This window comes from Heterodontus francisci, chromosome 18 (genome assembly GCF_036365525.1).
Source record: "Heterodontus francisci isolate sHetFra1 chromosome 18, sHetFra1.hap1, whole genome shotgun sequence".
NCBI classification, from domain to species: domain Eukaryota; kingdom Metazoa; phylum Chordata; class Chondrichthyes; order Heterodontiformes; family Heterodontidae; genus Heterodontus; species Heterodontus francisci.
Genome location: NC_090388.1, coordinates 64748083 through 64770993, shown reverse-complemented (window position 1 = coordinate 64770993; position 22911 = coordinate 64748083). Strand labels below are relative to the sequence as shown.

The following is a 22911-nucleotide window of genomic DNA, read 5'->3' as shown; positions in this document are numbered from 1 at the left end:
CCCATAGGTAAATGACAACTCTCTGACTCAGGAATAACTTCATGATCCATAGTGGCTGAGAAAGAGTTTGATCATTTGTTCAGAATAACAAACAGAACAATCTTTCTGATGTTTTAGCTACTGGAATTAATTTGTGGTTGCACTGGATTCTGCTACTGTGGTGATTGAGAGGTAGACTATCACAGGTTAAACCTCATTGTTAGGTTTAAACTGTGACGTAAATTTGAACTCATTACCTACCTCATGGAGTGCAAAATAACATAGATGTATTTGAGGGAAAACAATATATTTAAGTACATGAGGGAGAAAGTTAGTGGGCTGAATTTTGAGTGCGCTGCAAATCATGGTGGCGTGCTCCGAGATTGCCGGTCTGCCCCTGGGGTGCGCCGTTGCTGACTCCCCACGATATTTCATGCGGGGACTCATTTAAATGGAGGGGGCGGAGCGGCTGCCCCTAATGACATAGACGGGGCAGCTGCTCCCTCCCGGGCAACAGCGTCGGGCGCCACCGAGCAGGCCCCAGCGCCATTTTAAAGGTCTTAAAGCCCTTAGATGAAATTTGTATTTTTAAAGTCATATTATGGTGAATCTTGTTTTTAAAAAATAAATAAATGAAAGCTGGAAGCCCTTTCCCAATAACCGAATGGCGTTCCGAAGGCGCTGGTGTTCCGGACAGTGGCTGGAATATTGGTGTGGGACTGCCGCTGGGACAAGGTAAGTTAATTTGCATGCATTAACTTTCATTAACATATTGCAATGAAAGCCCCGCCGCCAGTAAAATGCGGTGGGGCCTTCTCAGCGCGGGGGTCCGGGCTGAAAGAATTTGCTGGGCCCCTTTACCATGATCCTTGACGACGGAGGACTTGTAAAATTCAGCCCAATATGTTGATAGGGTAAAGTAAGGTGGGACGAGGCTGGGGTGGGGCATTAACACTGGAAATGACCTGTCAGGCCAAATGGCCTGTTTCTGTGCTGTCAAGTTCTGTGTAATTCTATGAACAAATGAATTAATAACAGTAATATCGCATGTTTACAAAAACATTTATACTATCTGGCTCATCAAAAGGAAAAATTGGAAAAGGTTGCACTCACGACCCTGAATTCTTTGAGTTAATATGATATCTGTATAGAACTGTGTTCTTCATATATTTCTCACCACTGCAGAAGCTGAGCTAGTGTGACATGACTCTTGGAAATTGCAAGTAGATTCAACTCAATCCCATTCAGCTCAATTCAGGCAAATGGGTATTCAACAACAGTTGTGGATTTGAGTAATTGATAACTGGATTCTGAACCAACTGGCTGTCACATAAATAACTGAAGAAGTGGCAAAATAATGTGTCTATTTGAATGTGGCTTGGCTGCGCCCATCAAACGTACAGTTCAAACAACAGGTTGAACCATTCCACACAACACTTGTCTTGAGCTAGGCTGGGACTTAGATTTTAAAATTACAATTAATTAACACTGGCTTTTAAACTCCTTTTTATATGTTGTGATTGGATGTGAAGGGATAGCCACCAAGCAAAAAACTAGATAAAAAGTAGTTATTCTCACAGGTCTTTCCTGTACCTTAATAGCATCTTAGCTACTTTCCTTGTTCTTTTAATATACTCACTAAGATGATCTTTTAGATAATTTATCAGTTTTCTTCTTTTCTAATAAGTATGATGGGGACTATTCAATGCATTAACTTCTTTTTCAATTGGAATACTTATAGCTTCTAGCCTGTTTTTGAGTTCAGTACTGTTTAAAGGCATTTCAGTTTTTAGGTTGACAAAAAGCTTGTATCTGAAGTGGTAACCTGTTTTATTTCTGTTTACAAAGAACGATGGACCTGCTTTGCATTTCCACCATTTTCTGCTTGTTAAGTCAGGTGCTGCTGAAATTTAATGCGGAGTATTCCCTTTTTTCCCAACCAGAGCTTTCTCAAAAGTGATCGTGTGGCCAGGATGGTTCACAGTGGAGGGTGCTCTGCAAACGACTTTCGAGATGTCTTTAAAAAGAACATTGAAAAGCGGGTCCGCAGTTTGCCAGAGATCGATGGCCTTAGCAAGGAGACCGTGCTCAGTTCCTGGATGGCCAAGTTTGATGCTATTTACAGAGGCGAAGAGGATCTGCGCAGTAAGCCTGTCCGGATGGCCTTGAGTGCAGCGTCAGAACTCATTCTCAGCAAGGAACAACTGTATGAAATGTTCCAGCAGATCCTTGGGATTAAGAAAATTGAACATCAGTTACTTTATAATGCTTGCCAGGTAAGCTGCAAAACCAGGTTTTCATATTGACCTTAAGAAGTATAGCAGTAACCTCATTTGAAAGTAAAGAGGGAATGCAGTCCAGCTCATATACACCATATAATATCTGTTAGCGTGATGATGGGTACACCCTTACAGTACCTATAATGGGTTTTATTTCTTTGTATGTTTCATTAAAGTTAAAGTTCATGCCACTCCATTGGTCAGATTGTATAATACCACTTTCTTAAGGGTTTGGTTAAGGAAAGAAAGGGCTTGCAATTGGACATGTATTTATAAAGCACCTTTCATGACCTTAAGACACCCCAAAGTGTTTCACAGTCAGTGAAGTATTTTTTGAAGCATGGTCACCTTTGTAATGTTGCCAATTTCTGAACAGCGAGATTCCACAAACAGCAGTGATATAAATGATGAGATAATCTGTTAGGAGCATAGGAACAGAGGAGCAGGAGTAGGCCATTCAGCCCATCGGGTCTGCCCTGCCATTCAATACAATCATGGCTGATCTTCCACTTCAATGCCTTTTTCCCACACTATCCTCATATCCTCTTATGTCAGGAAATCAAAGGGAGGGAGGAACCCGAGAAAATTACAATCACCAGGAAAGTGGTACTGAACAAATTGTTGGAGCTGCAGGCTGACATGTCCCCAGGTCCTGATGGACTTCATCCTAGGGTCTTAGAAGAGGTGGCTAGTGAGATAGTTTTTGCGTTAGTTTTAATTTTCCAAAATTCCCTAGATTTGGGGAAGATTTCATTAGATTAGAAAATAGTGAATGTAACTCCTTTATTCAAAAAGGGAGGGAGACAGAAAGCAGGAAACTACAGGCCAGTTAACTTAACATCTGTCTTAGGGAAAATGTTAGAAGCTATTATTAAAGACAGTATAGCATGGCACTTCAAAAAATTCAAGGTTATCAGGCAGAGTCAACATGGTTTTGTGAAAGGGAAATCATGTTTAACTAATTTATTGGAGTTCCTTGAGGGAGTTATATGTGCTGTGGATGAAGGGGAACCGGTGGATGTGTTGTACTTAGATTTCCAGAAGGCATTTGATAAGGTGCCACATCAAAGGTTATTGCAGAAAATAAAAGCTTATGGTGTAGTGGGTAACATTGGCATGGATAGAAGATTGGCTAGCTAACGGGAAACAGAGAGAAGGCATAAATGGGTCATTTTCTGGTTGGCAAGATGTAACGAGTGGTGTGCCACAGGGATCTATGCTGGGGCCTCAACTTTTTACAATTTATATAAATGACTTTGATGAAGGGACTGAAGGTATGGTTGCTAACTTTGCTGATGACACAAAGATAGAGAGGAAAGTAAGTTGTGAAGAGGACATAAGGAAGGGCTACAAAGGGATATAGATAGGTTAAGTGAATGGACAAAGACCTGGCAGATGGAATAAAATGTGGGAAATGTGAAATTGTCCATTTTGGCAGGAAGAATAAGAAAGAAGCATATTATCTAAATGGTGAGAGGTTGCAGAGCTCTGAGATGCAGAGGGATCTGAATGTCCTCGTGCATGAATTGCAAAAGTTTAGTATGCAGGTACAGCACTTAATTAGGAAAGCTAATATAATGTTATCGTTTATCACAAGGGGAATTGAATACAAAAATAGGGAGGTTATGCTTCAGCTATACAGGGCACTGGTGAGGCCACATCTGAAGTACTGTGCATAGTACTGGTCTCCTTATTTAAGGAAGGAAGTAAATGCGTTGGAGGCAGTACACAGAAAGTTTACTGGACTAATAGCTGGATTGGGCGGGCTGTCTTTTGAGGAAAGATTGAACCGGGTAGGCTTGTATCCGCTGGAACTTAGAAGAGTAAGAGGTGACTTGATTTTTTTTTTATTCATTCAGGGATGTGGGCGTCGCTGGCTAGGCCAGCATTTATTGCCCATCCCTAATTGCCCTTGAGCTGCCTTCTTGAACTGCTGCAGTCCATTTGGGGTAGGTATACCCACAGTGCTGTTAGGAAGGGAGGTCCAAGATTTTGACCCAGCGACAGTAAAGGAACGGCGATATAGTTCCAAGTCAGGATGGTGTGTGACTTGGAGGGGAACTTGCAGGTGGTGTTGTTCCCATGCATTTGCTACCCTTATCCTTCCAGTTGGTAGAGGCCACGGGTTTGGAAGGTGCTGTTTAAGGTGCCTTGGTGCATTGCTGCAGTGTATCTTGTAGATAGTACACACTGCTGCCACTGTGCGGCGGTGGTGGAGGGAGTGAATGTTTGTAGATGGGGTGCCATTGAAACATATAAGATCCTGAGGGGTCTTGACAGGGTGGATATGGAAAGGATGTTTCCCCTTGTGGGAGAATCTCGAACTAGGGGTCACTGTTTAAAAATAAGAGGTTGCTCATTTAAGACAGAGATGAGGAGAAATTTTTTCTCTTGGAGGGTCGTGAGTCTTTGGAATTGTCTGGCTCAAAAGGCAGTGGAAGCTGAGTTTTTGAATATTTTTAAGGCAGAGGTGGATAGATTCTTGATAAGCAAGGGGTGAAAGGTTATCGGGGATAGGTGGAAATGTGGAGTAATCAGTTCAGCCATGAACTTATTGAATGGCGAAGCAGGCTCGAGGGGTCGAATGGCCTACTCCTGCTCTGAATTTGTATGCTCGTATGTCATTTTTATTTAGAAATCTGTCAATCTCTGCTTTAAGCATACTTAATGACTGAACTTCCACAGCCCACTGGGGTAGAGAATTCCAAAGGTTCACTGTTTCAGTGATGCTGGTTGAGGGATAAATGTTGGCCAGGGCACTGGTGAAATCCCCAGCTCTTCTTTGAGATAGTGCCATGCGAACTTTTATGGCCACCTGACAGGGCAGAGAGCACCTCAGTTTACCATCTCACTCAATAGGAAGGACCTCCAGGTGAAACTGGAGGAACACTTCACCCTGCACCGCAGTGAAACTCCCTGCCGGCAGAGCCAAGTCTCTCCTGGGTCAGGCATTGGAAGACTGAGTGTGCTGGGACCAGCAGATCAGCTGTGTTAACAGTTGCTAAAGGATTCCATATGTGTGCACAATGCACTGGTTTAGCAGTAACTTCAGTTGCTGTTGCACTGTTCAGAGGAACTGTAGCAGATCCTTTGAACATTGCGGTTGTTCTCCTTCTGGTAGGCAGGTTGGCAGCTCGGGGGACTCCCATGGATGTTAGCATGTGATGAGACGGTGATTGAGGCAAGGGGAATATCTTGTTCCAGGCAGCAGTTTCCTTTAAATGCTTTCTGCATTTAATTTTCTTGCTTTTTGGAGATGCCTTCATTTCTGTGAGGGGGAGCAGGCGTGCAAAAGATTGACGTTGAGGCCCGGAACTCCGGCTTTAACTACTGGGTCAGGTCACAATGCTCTGGAAGTCTGCATTCTTTGCTCTTTTCAAAGTGATTTTCCTTGCCAGCAGTGAATATCACAGCAATTAGTTTTGGGTGACAGGCTGCTGGAGATTGAACTGCATGATTTGAAGTGCTGTGCTTTTGTATCAGGTGAGCGTCCCTAACTGTGCCAGTGCAAATCAATCCCACACCAGGCATTGTTAATGCCTGCCTGACTGAGGTCAGTAATTGCAGCGCCAAATTACAGGCAGTTTTATGCTATGCTGCGGGTTGCTGTCAACCGGACACTGGGTTCAGATTTCCTGAACTCCTTTTATTTAGGGTCTTTTGTAGTGGAAAGATGCTACTTGTTCTGGTTCCTATGCAGCAGTCAGGAAAATTAAAGGCCAAGTCACTTGTCAGATGGGTGGGATGGCTAGTAGAAGTCAGATGTGCAAGTCATTACTGCTTGGCACTGTTAGTAGGATGGTTTTGCAAGCCAGTATGATGGCCAATATCAGACTCATTCAGTAAAATGCTCAAAGCTGTTATCAGGTAAATGTTGTGCTCTGTGAATACAGTTCTAAGCTGGCAATGTTGAAGAGTGCATTTTGAGAAATTATGCAGCCCCAGACCATTTGTCCCATCGAAACAGTGGAGTGCTAACTCTTCAGCTGGAGCTGTCTACTCTAATCCTATTTACCAGCAATAACCCTGAGTTATGCCCCTGATTAGCAATTTTCCAGCCAGTGAAATCAAACTTGCACTATTTATTCATTGAAAGTCTTTCCAATCCTCATAAGCACCATTCCATCCCCTGTTAATTGTATATCAATTATGTTTAATCATATGTAGGTGGAGGGCAGCAATTTGAGTTTCACTTGAGTACATATCAAGGGCTGAATTTTACAGCGCCCCACCCCCTGATGTCAGAGGTGGTGGCAAGGCAAGCAAAGCAGAAAATGCCTCCAGCAGAGGCCCGCCATGGCCTCAATGCCAGGAAGGCCCAGCACGATATTGCCAGTGGTGGTGAGGCCTCATGGTGGACCCCTGCCGCTCTGTGACGGTAGCCAAATTTGCGTGTTAAATATTTAATAAATGACCTACTCGCTGCCACCGTCCGTTCTGGGGCAATATAGGTGCCGGCACTCCCGTGTCTTCGGATTCCCGTCTGGGGATCTGAGGTGGGACACTGGTGGGGAGCAGGTAAGTTTTTCAGTGTGGTGGGGGGGAGTGGCATCAGAGTAATTTCATTGGTTTAGGGAATGGTGGGAAGGGGTGAAGTTTAAAGTTTCTGAACCTTCAGTAGAGCTGATAGATGTACCAGGTAAGTGTTTTGGTGGGGGAAGAGGGAAGGTAATTGTTTCTGTGGTTATTGGGGGGGCGGTGGGAGAGGATCAGGATAAACTTAATTTTTTCAATTGTACTGCAGCTTTAAAAATGTAAATTAAATGGAAGGGCTCAAAGCCCTTTAAAAATTGCATCAGCGTCTGTGCAAAGGCTGCTGACGCTATTGCCGGAGACAGACTACCCGCCCCCTCCACGTCATCAGTGTAGGGCATTCTGCCCCAGCCATTTAAATGAGCCACTGCGCTGAATATTGCGGCGCATTCACGATGTGTGGTCCGTGCAGGTGGCCCGCCATTTGTTTATGTCCACTGCTGATTTCAGCAGCAGAAATATAAAATGCAGCCAAAAGAGACACCGAAACTGTGGTGTTGTTGAGGTAGGAGGTGTACGCTTGTAATGTTTCACTGTACAAAAATGTAAGACTGAGTAATGATTAGCTCCAGTATCATCCTTCACCAACTGTCTTTCTGGAGTATAACATCCCCTGTAATCTTCTGTTTCACCTGTCGCACCTTGTCACATCTCAAAGCAGTCACTAATGATTTTCAGTCAAGTGAAATTAATCCTCATTCTCCGCTCCTGGCTAAGCACATTTCTTCTTCCTTTCCACTTTGTCAGCTTTGTAATCAGATTGTATTAATTCCTGATTTATAGCCCTTTTTTATTTTTCCTCACCAATTCCATCCAGCCTTTGCTTCTCTCCGGTTCTTCCCTTCCCTTTGTTATGCCCAGCAGCTATAAAGTGAGATTTATCTGGGCACCCTATTACAGGAAGATTCACATCAGTGTACTGGTGGAGTGCAAGAATATCAGAGGTGTCATCTTTCATAGGAGATGTTGCACTAAGAAACTAAAGTCTTATGGCAGTATTTGGGAAAGAAAACAGTTTTTTTTTCTATGTCCTGGTCGATTTCTTCAATAGACACTAGCAAAAAAAACAGATTTATTCGTCTTTCATTGTCTCTTGATGTTTTTTGGATTCTTGCTGTGCACAAACTGACTCATCTTTGTCAACATAACAGTTGAAGAGCGCAATGAGGTGCTGCAGGTGAAACAGAAGATTATGGGGGAATCAAATTGTGTTTGAGGATTGTGAAAGATTTTCACTGGGTAAATAGTGCAAGTTAGATTTTCACTGGCTGGTAAATTGCTAATCAGGGACATAACTCAGGGCTGTTGCTGGAAAAGCATTGGGGAGGTTTTTCACAGAGGCTCACTGAAACATGCAGTGTTTTTTTTACCACAAATGGCAACTGTGACAACGACTGTAACATCTCTTAAAAGGAATTAGATAAATATTTCCAAAAACAGTGTTTAAATAGATATGGGAAATAAGATTAGAGTAGACCGATCCAGTTAGCCCTTCATTGGTTCAATGGGACAAATAGTTTCCATCTGCACTGTAATTTCTATGATTGCTTGGGGAGTATTCTTCACAAGCACTTTTTTTGGCTTCCTTCTCTTGCTTTCTCCGTCAAAGTATTATTAATTGAACATCAAGTATCAACATTGCTGAAGAACGAGCTATATAATGATGTGTTAATGAATAAGCACTTACTTCAGCTATTCTTACCTTTCTGCATAAATTTATTGTTTACAGTTTAATTTTTTACTAATTAAAATAGTTTCTGTTCTGTCATCTACAGTCTACCTAGTTAATTTATCTCAATTACATTTTCATCTTGCAAATCTTGCTTGTAAGTGGGATCCCAATTAAGTGGTCCACAAAGGCACTTTAAGTATCAAACTGAAAGATGAATTGCCGAGACAATTAGTCTGCCATCTATGCTGTGGAATTGCTTCTAGTAACTGTGCCTCTGCAATAGGATCCAGACATTATGCTGAGAATTCACTCTGTTTTCATTGAGTTGTGAATGGGAACCGCATCGACAACTTGCATTTATATGGCAAAAACCACTCAAGGTGCTTCAGTTTGTAGTCAGACCCAAGTGAGAATTGGAGGGGAGGAATTAGGGGATCTGGCTAAAGGCACAGTCGAGGAGGAAAATTTTAAGGAGACTTTTGAAGGTGGATGGAGTGAAGCAATGCAGAGAAGTTTAGCAAGAGAATTCTGCCAGTTTGATGAGAATGGGGAATGAGGAACTCTCAGTCAGAAGTGGAAGAGTTGAGATTTTGGAAAGATACCTAGAGGAGGTTGAAGGGATGAGGAGTTAGCAAGGACATGAAGTAAATTGTAGCTGGGGATTTTAAAGCATATGTGCTGAGGGACAAAGAGACAGAACAAACCAGTAAGGACAAGTGTGATAGGTGAGCGGGACTGGATGTAGGTTAATAGGCAGGCAACAGCTGTCTTTTGGATGAGGCTTTAGATCAAGGCCCTGTCTACCCTTTTAGGTGGACATTAGGGATCCCAGTATGCTATATGAAGAACAGCAAGGGAGTTCTGGCCAACATTTATACCTCAGCAAACAACACGAAAACCGATTAGCTACACACTTTTTTCATTACTGTTTATCCAGGCTTGCTGTGTGCAACTTAGCCACCACATGTGTCTATGTTACAATAGTGACTACACTTCAAAAGTAATTTATTGGCTGTGCAGTGCTTTGGGACATCCAGGGACATGAAAGGTGCTTTATTAACCCAAGTTCTTTCTTATTTCTATCTTTTAACTATTTCGCTTGATTTCTTTTTTATTTTGAATATATCAAATCCTCCAGGGTTGACCATCCTCAAACAGTTGAAAGCAGCTTAGCGACTGAACCTGGGTTTCCGGTTAAAGTGTGAAGTAAAATTAGCTATGCTGCCAGTAGCATCAATGTAATTATTGCTACTAATGAGCAGTGTCACCATTTGAGACTGTTGATGCAGATCATCTTTATTGGATCAAAAGCTGTCCAAATCGACACTGATTATCTTTCTAAGAGACTTTCATAAGGGCCGCAAAATGTCAGACACACTGGGCTGTAATTACTGTTGGGTTTCGACAAATGAATGAAAATGCTACTTCCTCCCTAGAGGAAGCAGTAATTACTTTAGCAAGAATCTGTCTCTAATTCTGATACCTTAGACCCAATAATTGGCAGTGTGACTATTTTCTAGTTAATGCCATATTACCAGCAGGTTGCATAATTTATATCGAATCTCTTTTTAAATTGTTAATTTGAAAGTGGATCACCTGACAAATAGTTTTACATGATGGATGCAAATGATTTATTCACCTTTTTTGGGAATAGTGTTTGAAAGATGTTCTACTGTAGTCAGGCTTCATTTTTACTTGTTTAAAACAGTAAATTACTATGCCAACGATATGATGTGTTTAAGGTATTCAATTCATTCCATGTATATTGTCAAATTGGAAATAACAAATCTCAGTTCACTTATCTTTCTAGTTAGCTAATGCGTGTCTGTGTGATGCAGAAAGATTACTTGAAAATGAAAGTAAGTGGGAATAAAGAGGCTCCCTTTTAAAATGTGTACACCAGCTTTAAGATAGGAATAACACTAGGCCTAGACATAGGCCTCTGGCACTGATGTTTTTCATGGTTGTTATGCATGATTCCACAGTACTGACAGCCCTCGGGCACCATGCCCTTGTGCCCCATATTTCATTTGTGAATCTAATCAGAGGGTGTGGATGCCAATTCTACTGCAGTAAGCATTGTAGCTGAGTCAAAAAGCGTTTTGAGTAGATATCATCTGTGCATATAGTTCTGGCCGGAAGCAGTATTTAGTAGACAAGAACATAAACTCTGGCTGATTTATATTTTCTCTTCTTTGGTCTGTGAATGTCCAACATTCCCACTGCAAGCATGGCTCAGATTGACTAACGCAGCAAAGTTTAAGAACTGAGCCTGTAATTATCCAGGTTTGTATGACTTAGTTTAGTTTAGTTTAGAGATACAGCACTGAAACAGGCCCTTCGGCCCAACCGAGTCTGTGCCGACCATCAACCACCCATTTATACTAATCCTACACTAATCCCATATTCCTACCACATCCCCACCTGTCCCTATATTTCCCTACCACCTATCTATACTAGGGGCAATTTATAATGGCCAATTAACCTATCAACCTGCAAGTCTTTGGCATGTGGGAGGAAACCGGAGCACCCGGAGGAAACCCACGCAGACACAGGGAGAACTTGCATACTCCACACAGGCAGTACCCGGAATTGAACCCGGGTCGCTGGAGCTGTGAGGCTGTGGTGCTAACCACTGCGCCGCCCTAATTGACACTTTGGGTGATACGTTTATACCCATTAAGCTGTTGAACATATTGTTTGTGACAATGTCCAAATGACCATTGTCAAACAGCTTGGATTCTTGAAATCCTTGCCCACAGTTTTAAATAAATTGAGTTACTATTCAAATGTTGGTGATGGGTACTTTACACGCTGTGTTTATTAGAAATACCAAACCCCTTCCCTGCCCGTTTGCCATAACGTCTTCCTTTCTATTCGTTGATCTCGTATCCATAAGATGCTTGTGTGTTGATCTAAATGGTGACATTTTGTGTTATGGCATATTTAGGGAACATTAATTGAGTTAAATTGTAAGCGATGTAACTAATCTAATGCAAATGAATTATTTGTATGATTTTTAGCCTGGATGCCTTCTCATGCTGGTTGTCACATTCATTAATGATGACTGGCTGAAGAGCTTGACACTTGTAGCCCAACACTGCCACTGACATTGCAAATAAACTTTTGCACCATCACACCACAGAAGATGACATCCACCACAAAGGAAGCTTGTACAACTTGAAAACCAAATGAAGTATTAAAGCTTCCAAAATGCATCAGACAAAATCTATGATGCATGATTATGAATTTCCTGGTATTAGTACAATGTTCGGAAAGTTGCTAAAAATAGTACTGGCAAAAAGTATAAAGCTTCCAAAACATAGCACAAAATACCCAGACCCACTTTCCGCCAGGTGTCTCCAAGTATAGCTTTCTCGCTGTGTAGCATTTTGTAAATGTAATACTTATAAACAGATACCTACATGTCACTGCCACAGACCTGTGTAATCTTCACAAATGTAGCTTTTTGTTGTAAAAGAACTTTCAACTAACAGTTCTATAAACTGTAGTGATGACTGGAACAATTGAGAAAGTTCCATACTTTTTTTAAAGCTTCAGTAATGTTTCAGACCCCTGTTAAAAGTGGTGTTTACACGTTTGAGGGAATTGATTCTGTGTGGGGAAAAAACTAATTTACAGAGATGAACATCATTAGACTTCAGTTCAAACTGCTCCACATGTTGGGCTGGATTCTATGGACCTGCTGCCGAAATAGGCGGCTGGCGAACAAAATGGCAGCCTGAACACTGGGTGCACGTCACCGAGCTGCTGCAGTTCTAAACATGGCGGCTTATTAGCATGCCCGGGGTGCCCCCCACCCCCCAGACAGGGATTTGAAGGCGCGGCAGTGCTGGCCGCCAGGATGAAGATCAGTGCGGCAAATCAGGAGGCGACAGGAACTTCATTAATTCAGGTCAGGTAATTTATTTAAATAGAGAATCGTGGTCCTGTCACCAAGCGGCAGGGGGGCTGCCACAAGGCCTCTCTGCCTCCGTTGAGTTTGGGCCGGGCCCTCATGGCCTTGGGGTTGGTGGCCGACCTCATCCGGAGTGATCGTCGTGCCCCCTCCTGCCACCATTCCCGACGTTGAGGGCTCTATAAAATTCAGTCCATTCTTTCATTTGAATAGGTCAAGGACTAGTTCTACAATAACTTCATGATTGAAGTAGTCATGTATGAAATTAAGATAGTCCATCACCAGAAGCTGTGTCTCATGCTCCAATGGGCTCTTTTACTCAACAGTTTTGTTCTCGAGATTGTGTTCTACAATGTTGTGGTTCCTTGCATATCATGTATTTTTTTTTTAAATTGCTCTTTTAGAAGTGATTAAGTTCAATATCTTGGTGGTGAATATAGTTGTTTAAACTCTATGGGGTAGATTTTCATTTTTAAAGCCTGGGTACTGAATCTGATGGAGCGTATCTCTGCCCCTTATTGAACCTGATTGATTTTAACTACGCTGAATCAATAAAGGGCAAGGGATCTGCTGTGACAGATTAGCACTCAAATGGTACAGACAAAAATCCACCTCTGTATCTTCCAGAAATGTATGTTTGTTTAATCTCAGCGGGAGCAGGAGTGGATGGGAGATTTCTAAATTTCTGTTTAAATTCAGTGACAAAACGTAATTCGTGGATGATGTAATTGCTGGTGTATTGTTAGCATCTTCTCTGGCATTTCAAACGAGGATATCCCAAAGATAGGGGTTGGTATAAGTGCCATTGCATTTTGATGTTGTCAGGGGTTGGTATAAGTGCACTGCTTGTTGCTGCTTTCAGTGTTTAAAGGAGTTAGTAAAATGTGGATTATTGCCTGCAATTTCTAGAATTTTGTACTGTGCCATCAGAACGAGGAACTAAAAGGGAGGAAGTGGTTAATAACAGAATGGCAGGAAAACTGGAGGCTGAATCCCTCCAGAACATGATTCAATCAGCACTTTTGTCTTGTGTACGCATGTAGAAGCATACTGGGCCATTGTTGTGTACTTCCTTGTGTGCTGCTGATAAGTAACATTGCAAGCAAGTCTCAGGAAGGTCACCTGCCTGACTTCGTGGGTTGGCAAAATGGACCATAATCCAGGGAGACCCATTTTTGAAAGGTCCTTTTCAAAACAGGGGCACAAAAGCCATGAACAGGCATAGCCATTTGTAGGTTGGCTGATCTGAGTGACTAAAAGGGACACTACCACATGGTTATCTTCATTGTGACAGGAGAGCTTACAAGTCGGGAGGGTGCTTACTCTAGCAAGATCTGTGTAGTGTCCAGCAATTCTATGACCAGTACAGAGAGCCACCAGCCCTACTTCTCCCCCATCCAAGAACCTTCCTCAGGAGAAAATTTGTATATCTTTCTTATAATAGAAAGAAGGACTTGCATTTATATAGTGCCTTTCACAACCTCAAGATGTCCCAAAGCATTTTACAGCCAGTGAAGTACTGCTGTAATGTAGGAAAAATGGCAGCCAATTAGTGCACAGCAAACACCCACAAAGATCAATTTCTAGTGATGTTGATTGAGGGGTGAATAATGGCCAGGACACCGGGATAACTCCCCTGCTTGTCATCTTTTATGTCCATTTGGAAGAGTAGACAGGGCCTCAGTTTAACGTCTCATTGAAAGATGGCATCTCTGACAGTGCAGCACTCCCTCATAACTATAATGGAGTTTCAGTCTAGATTATTTGTTTAAGTCTCTGGAGTGGAACTTGAACCTATTACCTTCTGATGCAGGCTAGCAATTAAGCCATCAATAACAACAATATAAATATCAAAGGGCTTTGCGAGTGATGCCTATATATGAGGAACCTACTGCCCAGGTCTAAAAATACAATAAACCGTATGGAGTTGCCTGTCTTTGCAAGACTGATTTCCTCACTGCAATAATGTTAATATTTTCTATATTAGCCAGCTCTCCAAAGCTGAATTTTCATCATAAGCATTAATAAAAATGGCATGAAAATTCAACATTGAGGAAACTTAGCAACCAGCTTGAAGCTGCAATTTCTGGGTGTGGGGGGAGGCAGGGGACTGGAGAAATGGAAAAGGAGAACAGTGGGTGCAAATAACAATCAGAAGGAAGAATGATTTGTATTCCATGCATCAAAACTTAAACAAGGGTTCAGTGCTGAAATGAGAATGACAATCCCTTAATTAAATTCAAACCTAATATTACTGATTTTCACAGTTCATTTAAGCAGTTTTTCAATAATCCATGTTTTAGATCATTACTACAGACAGAATAATAACAGTGTTGCTGAATGCTTCCCGGAAGGGCATCATTTTGAAGTAACTGTATTAATATTTTATAGTCATCACAATCACAACTGTCTGCACTACTTCAATAGCTGTTTGACATTTTAAGCGCTGAAAATGTCCATACACTGCAATGTGCTTACCAACATTTATTTCCCCTGGAGACTGGAAATAATATGCGACCCATTTTTCCTCTTAGCAAATATTTGACCAGGGTAACATGTTAGTGTTGAAGATATCTATATAATCTGTTTTCCGTTCACAATTCTTGAGATGTTAAGGGGGTTATGAATTTTCTTTCACAGCAGGGGATAGGGTTCAGTTTGTCAGTTAGGAAAATTAAATGCCTCCTGCTTTCAGGTTTTTGAGAGACACCTATATGACCATCCTGTGATTAGTAATGAGTTCCCTGACCCTCTTCACCCAGCAAGACTGCTTTCAGTTCTTGTGCCCTCACTGTTGACATCAGTTGAATCTTCAAGTAGAAAGTGAATAATGTTTTCTTTTAAGACAGGAGCGTATCAGCATTTGGTATTATGAACTCAGTTATTTATAATCCGTTGCACTACTTTCCCCAAATGCTTGACCGATTATTTGCAAAGTTGTGTTATAAAGTGTTTTTGTTTTGTCGTCTTCAGTGTTGATGCAGTAGCACTAGCATATCAGCTTTCTTTTGCCATTGTATTGCCTTGGAAACAGTTTTATCAGGTGCAGTAATGCCCCATAGCCCACAACAAACCATCTAGTTAGGCCAGACGTTATCAATTGTTCCTGCAACTAGTTTAATGTGGTCATGTTCAATAGGCCAGATCAAACAGCAAATGAATTGGAAAAAGTGAGGAAGGAAAAAATAATAGAGACTGAAATAGAAAAGTGTTTCTCAGCAGTTTGAGACATATTCTTGGGCTTGAGTGGTGGGCAGAGAGCCTTTACCCTATATACTGCGAGTGGTTAATGTTGACAATGCACATAAACATTGGAAGGAAAGTTTGACTCTAGTAATATGGGCGGTGCAGTGGTTAGCACCGCAGCCTCACAGCTCCAGGGACCCAGGTTCGATTCTGGATACTGCCTGTGTGGAGTTTACAAGTTCTCCCTGTGACCGCGTGGGTTTTCGACGGGTGCTCCGGTTTCCTCCCACAGCCAAAGACTTGCAGGTGATAGGTAAATTGGCTTTTGTAAATTGCCCCTAGTGTAGGTAGGTGGTAGGAAATATGGGATTACTGTAGGGTTAGTATAAATGGGTAGTTGTTGGTCGGCACAGAGTCGGTGGGCCGAAGGGCCTGTTTCAGTGCTGTATCTCTAAATAAATAAATATGAAACTTGCAAGCTGTCTCACTGTCCTCACCATTCTGCTGTGTTTCAAGTGTTGTCCATTTTGTGATCCAGTTTTACATTGCATTTCACTTGCATCGTTACTTATATTTACATAGAACTTACAACACAGAAACTGGCCATTCGGCACAACTAGTATTTATGCTCCACGTGAGCCTTGTCCCACCCATCTTCATTGAAACCATTTATTCCTTTCTCCCTCATGTGTTTATCTATTTTCCCCTTAAATGCATCTATGCTATACACCCCATCTACTCTTTGTGGCAGCAGGTTCCACATTCTAACCACTCTCTAGGTAAAGAAGTTTCTCCTGAAATCCGATTAGATTTGTTAGTAACTATCTTATATTTATGATCCCTACTTTTGATATCCTCCACAAGTGGAAACATCTTCCCAAAGTCTGCCCTATCAAACTTTTTTTCATAATTTTAAAGACCTTTATCAGGTCACCCATTAGCCTTCTCATTGCTAAAGAGGTCCGGTCTGTTAAATCTTTCCTGATGTGTATAATCTCTCAGTTCTGGTACCATCATTTTGCACATGCTCAGTATAATCCTGACCCTGAAGGTTGAAGTATCATTGGACAATGATTGTGTTTTTCCGTAACAGTTGAGGATCATAAAAGAGGATGGGATTCAGGTTCCAGGTTTCTGCTTGACTTTGCTTTATCTGAACATGCCAAATGCTCTTGAAAGCCAGTTCCTTCCTGTCAAGTTCGAATGATGCTTTCATTCTAGTTGATAAAAGTCCTGTGTGTCTACATTAACAACTGGACATCAGTCTGCAACTTGTATCGTTGTGTGCACAAATGGGACTCAGACTGTAACAAAGTGGGGTGGGGGGAGTTAAAGGTACGTGGATCTTATTACAGTTGAAAACATTTTGATTTTGGTGTTGCTGCTGAATAGTGAAACAGAGTTCCCAATCATGTTTCATGACTAGCAGTGAAGTGTTATGACACAATGACCAGATTGGATTTCAGCTCCATGCTGAAGAGAAATTTTAATTTCCAATGAGTGGGATTAGGGGCACAGGTTATGGTTGAAAACAGTAACAGGCAAAAACAAAACAATGAAGTACTTTTTGTTCAATTTCATCTACCAAAAATAAATGAAAATTATAACATTTATTATTCTTTTTTCTTTTGGGCCTCCTTCTCTCGAGAGACAATGGATGCGCGCCTGGAGGTGGTCAGTGGTTTGTGAAGCAGCGCCTGGAGTGGCTATAAAGGCCAATTCTGGAGTGACAGGCTCTTCCACAGGTGCTGCAGAGAAATTTGTCTGTTGGGGCTGTTGCACAGTTGGCTCTCCCCTTGCGCCTCTGTCTTTTTTCCTGCCAACTACTAAGTCTCTTCGACTCGCCACAATTTAGCCCTGTCTTTATGGCTGCCCGCCAGCTCTGGCGAATGCTGGCAACTGACTCCCACGACTTGTGATCAATGTCACACGATTTCATGTCGCGTTTGCAGACGTCTTTATAACGGAGACATGGACGGCCGGTGGGTCTGATACCAGTGGCGAGCTCGCTGTACAATGTGTCTTTGGGGATCCTGCCATCTTCCATGCGGCTCACATGGCCAAGCCATCTCAAGCGCCGCTGACTCAGTAGTGTGTATAAGCTGGGGGTGTTGGCCGCTTCAAGGACTTCTGTGTTGGAGATATAGTCCTGCCACCTGATGCCAAGTATTCTCCGAAGGCAGCGAAGATGGAATGAATTGAGACGTCGCTTGAGTTGTGTACCTATCATAACCTCTGCATCACCAACTCGTTCTTTCACACTAAACCCTGTCACCAGGTTTCATGGAGGCACCCAAGATCACGTCGTTGGCACCAGCTAGACCTCATTGTCACAAGGCGAGCCGCCTTAAACAGTGTTCAAATCACACGCAGCTTCCACAGTGCGGACTGCGACACCGACCACTCCCTGGTGTGCAGCAAGGTTAGACTCAGACCAAAGAAGTTGCATCATTCCAAGCAGAAGGGCCACCCGCGCATCAACACGAGCAGAATTTCTCACCCACAGCTGTTACAAAAATTTCTAAATTCACTTGTAACAGCCCTTCAAAACACTCCCACAGGGGATGCTGAGACCAAGTGGGCCCACATCAGAGACGCCATCTATGAGTCAGCTTTGACCACCTACGGCAAAGGTGCGAAGAGAAATGCAGACTGGTTTCAATCTCATAATGAAGAGCTGGAACCTGTCATAGCCGCTAAGCGCATTGCACTTTTGAACTACAAGAAAGCCCCCAGCGATTTAACATCCGCAGCACTTAAAGCAGCCAGAAGTACTGCACAAAGAACAGCTAGGCGTTGCGCAAACGACTACTGGCAACACCTATGCAGTCATATTCAGCTGGCCTCAGACACCGGAAACATCAGAGGAATGTATGATGGCATGAAGAGAGCTCTTGGGCCAACCATCAAGAAGATCACCCCCCTCAAATCTAAATCGGGGGACATAATCACTGACCAACGCAAACAGATGGACCGCTGGGTTGAGCACTACCTAGAACTGTACTCCAGGGAGAATGCTGTCACTGAGACTGCCCTCAATGCAGCCCAGCCTCTACCAGTCATGGATGAGCTGGACATACAGCCAACCAAATCGGAACTCAGTGATGCCATTGATTCCCTAGCCAGCGGAAAAGCCCCTGGGAAGGACAGCATTACCCCTGAAATAATCAAGAGTGCCAAGCCTGCTATACTCTCAGCACTACATGAACTGCTATGCCTGTGCTGGGACGAGGGAGCAGTACCCCAGGACATGCGCGATGCCAACATCATCACCCTCTATAAAAACAAAGGTGACCGCGGTGACTGCAACAACTACCGTGGAATCTCCCTGCTCAGCATAGTGGGGAAAGTCTTTGCTCGAGTCGCTCTGAACAGGCTCCAGAAGCTGGCCGAGCGCGTCTACCCTGAGGCACAGTGTGGCTTTCGTGCAGAGAGATCGACTATTGACATGCTGTTCTCCCTTCGTCAGATACAGGAGAAATGCCGTGAACAACAGATGCCCCTCTACATTGCTTTCATTGATCTCACCAAAGCCTTTGACCTCGTCAGCAGACGTGGTCTCTTCAGACTACTAGAAAAGATCGGATGTCCACCAAAGCTACTAAGTATCATCACCTCATTCCATGACAATATGAAAGGCACAATTCAACATGGTGGCTCCTCATCAGAGCCCTTTCCTATCCTGAGTGGTGTGAAACAGGGCTGTGTTCTCGCACCCACACTTTTTGGGATTTTCTTCTCCCTGCTGCTTTCACATGCGTTCAAATCCTCTGAAGAAGGAATTTTCCTCCACACAAGATCAGGGGGCAGGTTGTTCAACCTTGCCCGTCTAAGAGCGAAGTCCAAAGTACGGAAAGTCCTCATCAGAGAACTCCTCTTTGCTGACGATGCTGCTTTAACATCTCACACTGAAGAATGCCTGCAGAGTCTCATCGACAGGTTTGCGTCTGCCTGCAATGAATTTGGCCTAACCATCAGCCTCAAGAAAACGAACATCATGGGGCAGGATGTCAGAAATGCTCCATCCATCAATATTGGCGACCACGCTCTGGAAGTGGTTCAAGAGTTCACCTACCTAGGCTCAACTATCACCAGTAACCTGTCTCTAGATGCAGAAATCAACAAGCGCATGGGTAAGGCTTCCACTGCTATGTCCAGACTGGCCAAGAGAGTGTGGGAAAATGGCGCACTGACACGGAACACAAAAGTCCGAGTGTATCAGGCCTGTGTCCTCAGTACCTTGCTCTACGGCAGCGAGGCCTGGACAACGTATGCCAGCCAAGAGCGACGTCTCAATTCATTCCATAACATTTATTATATTAGTGCAGAATTATAGTTGCAGTTCTCAGAGAAATGTTCCTTTTGAGATGAGGATCTTTTTTGACTCAGAGAAAGGAGGGTTTTTCTTAAAGCCTGCTGTTTCCTGAAGCAAATTGCTGATTAACACCAGGCATTGCAGAAAAGAATGACAGCAAAACACAGATTGTGTAATGTACTGGAGAAAAACACTGTGATCTTGCCTTGCTTCAAAAGCATTGCCGAGCTGTCACTGTAATCCTTAATCTGAATGCATGACAGGTAACCACTATGAGGAAACATCTGCTTTGTGAGAGACATCTGTGATTCGAAAATACCTTTTCTTCTGATGATGGATATTCATTCAAACCCTTGTTGTATAGAATATGTCTTTTACAGATGAAGTTATACCTTTAATATCATGGGCTGGATCTTATCAAGCCCTCGACGGCGGGCTCTGTGGCGGGGGTGGGGGGGAGGAGGTGAAAGATGGGGCTGGCAGCGTCTGCCATGGAGTCCGATGCTGGGAGGGTCTGGCCCGATCCTCCCGCCTGCAGCGAGGCTCCGGGGCGGCCGCCCCCTGCCGCTGGGCGGCGGGACCTGGATTTCAAATTTAATTTCATGACATGCATGAATTTAAATTAACTTGCCTTCAATCTTCCGAGCTGCCACATGTGAGATCGCAGCGGCTGTTTCACCAGGCCGCCATTTTTTGAGCTCGCCACCAAGATTGGCAGCGGACTCTTAAACTCCAGCCCCATGTCTTCAAGCTTTCACCACACTGTGTTGCCCCTTGAACTTTCACAACAGTCTCACCTAACCTCAATCTTGGTGATTTTATCTTGTAAAGTTTGTGCTGAATATAAAGTGTGCAGAACCACGGTCTCCATATAAGCCAAATTTTGCTGGAGTGGGGCAACTCAGTGTGCCCTGTTCATTAGCGTTGTTCCTATATGTTTAGGTTTAAAAGTGTCGCCTAAAAAGTTGCTGGAAGTCTGATGATAATGGCACAACAGAGTATCTGGAACCTTGGTGTACAATGGTACAAAACAGTGTATTTCCTTAACCAATGAGATTTAAGAAATAAACAAGAATGACTGAGAAGAAGGGTCAATTGAAGGGGATGAATTCAGTGTTGAATCAGGTACAGAAAGAGAAATGGAGGGAAAGAAAGATTGGATTAAGAGAGAGAGAGAAATGAGGCAGAAAGGAAAGGTAAGATTCTTTTTATCAATTTCATGTTTGTAAAGTCTCCCAAAACAATTTACAGTCTTATTGAATGAGACTCCGTACTGATAAGTGTTTACTTTCCAGGCAAGAGAGGTTAATCATTAACAATTAGTACATTGTACTTTATTAATTGTGCTGATTCACAATTCATGGGGTATTTCTTCCTTAACATAAGTTGCAGGATATGTGCAGTAATAACAGCGTGTATTGTTTGCATACCATTATTTTCTCAGCAAAATCTGGCCGGATATTCTTAGAATAATATGAGATTTAACAATAAATCACTTCTATTTTTCTGTTCAGATCCTTCAGTGCTCAAATAATTTATAGTTCAAGATGCAGTCAACTAACAATTGTTTCTTGACAAACCTATCACCGGAATCGAAAAGCCATCTGAATTTTCTTCTGGCAAGAGCTTAATTTAAATATTAAAACAGTCAAAATGAGCACCAGCCCAGTTGCTTTGTTTTCTTGTGGGAAAAGCACTGGCTTGCCAGTAAAATCCAAACTGGAGGTCAGGTATTTTGTCAGTTCTCAACAAACAAGTTCTTAAAGGGGTTCCTGAATTTTTACGTGAACACTTTTAATTTGACAGATCTCCTGCACATTGACAGAGTGGAAGTGTTTGCAGTTGATAAATGCCTCGGTATTGTGTTTGAATCCCAGAAGACAAGATGGTCGCTATCAATGACACCCCAGACTTTGGAGAATCCTGTTGTAAAACTTAACCATCCTCTCATTCTGTGGCTGGGTTTCTGTGGGGAAGGTGATGAAGAGGTGTGCCTTAATGGACAATTTATCAGCGATCTGCTTGATGCATCTTTGCACTGCAGATTTACTCATGTTTCTGATGTCCCCTGTCATAGCTTGGAATGAACCGAGGGCTTGTAGATTCACTGGCAGTGCTGTCCCTATGGTGGAGGCTGTCAACAGGTTGGATTTCAGCATAGGTCACAACTCTGTCACTGCCTCGCTTGTAAAGTGGAGCATATGGAAGCAGTTTTCCTCATACACTCCCTGGTAGATATGCCTAGATCTGTTGACACTGCTGCATGGCTAAAATGGATGTGGGCAGTCATGATCCTCCTGGTCCTCCAAACATTAGTGCAACAACACTTTTCCCCATGTTTTTGGAGTGTCTGCAACTGTCCCTCTCGTCACTGAAAGCATGCACTCTGTCCGGTGCAACACCAAACTTGCACTGGGTTCGAGATTTGGCTCAAGTCTGATTTTCATTCTTCGACTCCTGTCTGTTTAGAGTGGGTATCTTCCCAGTTCACCCCAAAATAGTTAGAGCCCTGGCATCAATGGAAACAGTGCAGTAAGTTTCTGGTTGTGAAACTCAGCCTGCTCCTTCAACGTTCCTGTCTGAAAACGGGAACAGCATTTAGCCCTCAAGGTTCAGGCAGCTACCAGGATTGTTATTGCCCATGTTTTAAGCACCTTTTATGAAGGGGAATGTTTTACACCATAGACCACAATGATCTCCAAGATTATTATTGTCTGTTTAATGCAGCAGAACTATTCTGTGGAGAAGGGGTTCATTTGCAGCCTAGAACACATTCGACCATATGTTGCATTCATCCAAGAATTCACAGCCCTGTCTATGGTTGTACAATGCACTGGCTCAATACATCTTTACACATATTATCATGGAGAGGGTACAGAACATTCTGCAGAGGTAAGGGGAAGAACCAGAAGTCATGATTCATGATGGACCCAACGACATAGTGAGCACAAGGGTTGAGGTCCTGGAGTCAGAGTTTCAGGAGCTAGGGAGGAAGTTAAGAAGCAGAATCACAAAAGGCCGTAATCTC

At 42.9% G+C, this 22911-nt stretch overlaps 1 protein-coding gene across 2 annotated transcripts in view; it reads left to right on the top strand.

Annotated features, from left to right (window-relative positions):
* The window catches only part of LOC137379688 (calcium-dependent secretion activator 2-like), a 796052-nt gene that overhangs the window by 281006 nt on the left and 492135 nt on the right, over positions 1-22911 (top strand). For both annotated transcript variants that reach the window (XM_068050896.1, XM_068050894.1), the window contains exon 3: positions 1923-2255. In XM_068050896.1, the coding sequence (XP_067906997.1) occupies positions 1923-2255 (333 nt within the window). The remainder of the gene's footprint in view (positions 1-1922; positions 2256-22911) is intronic.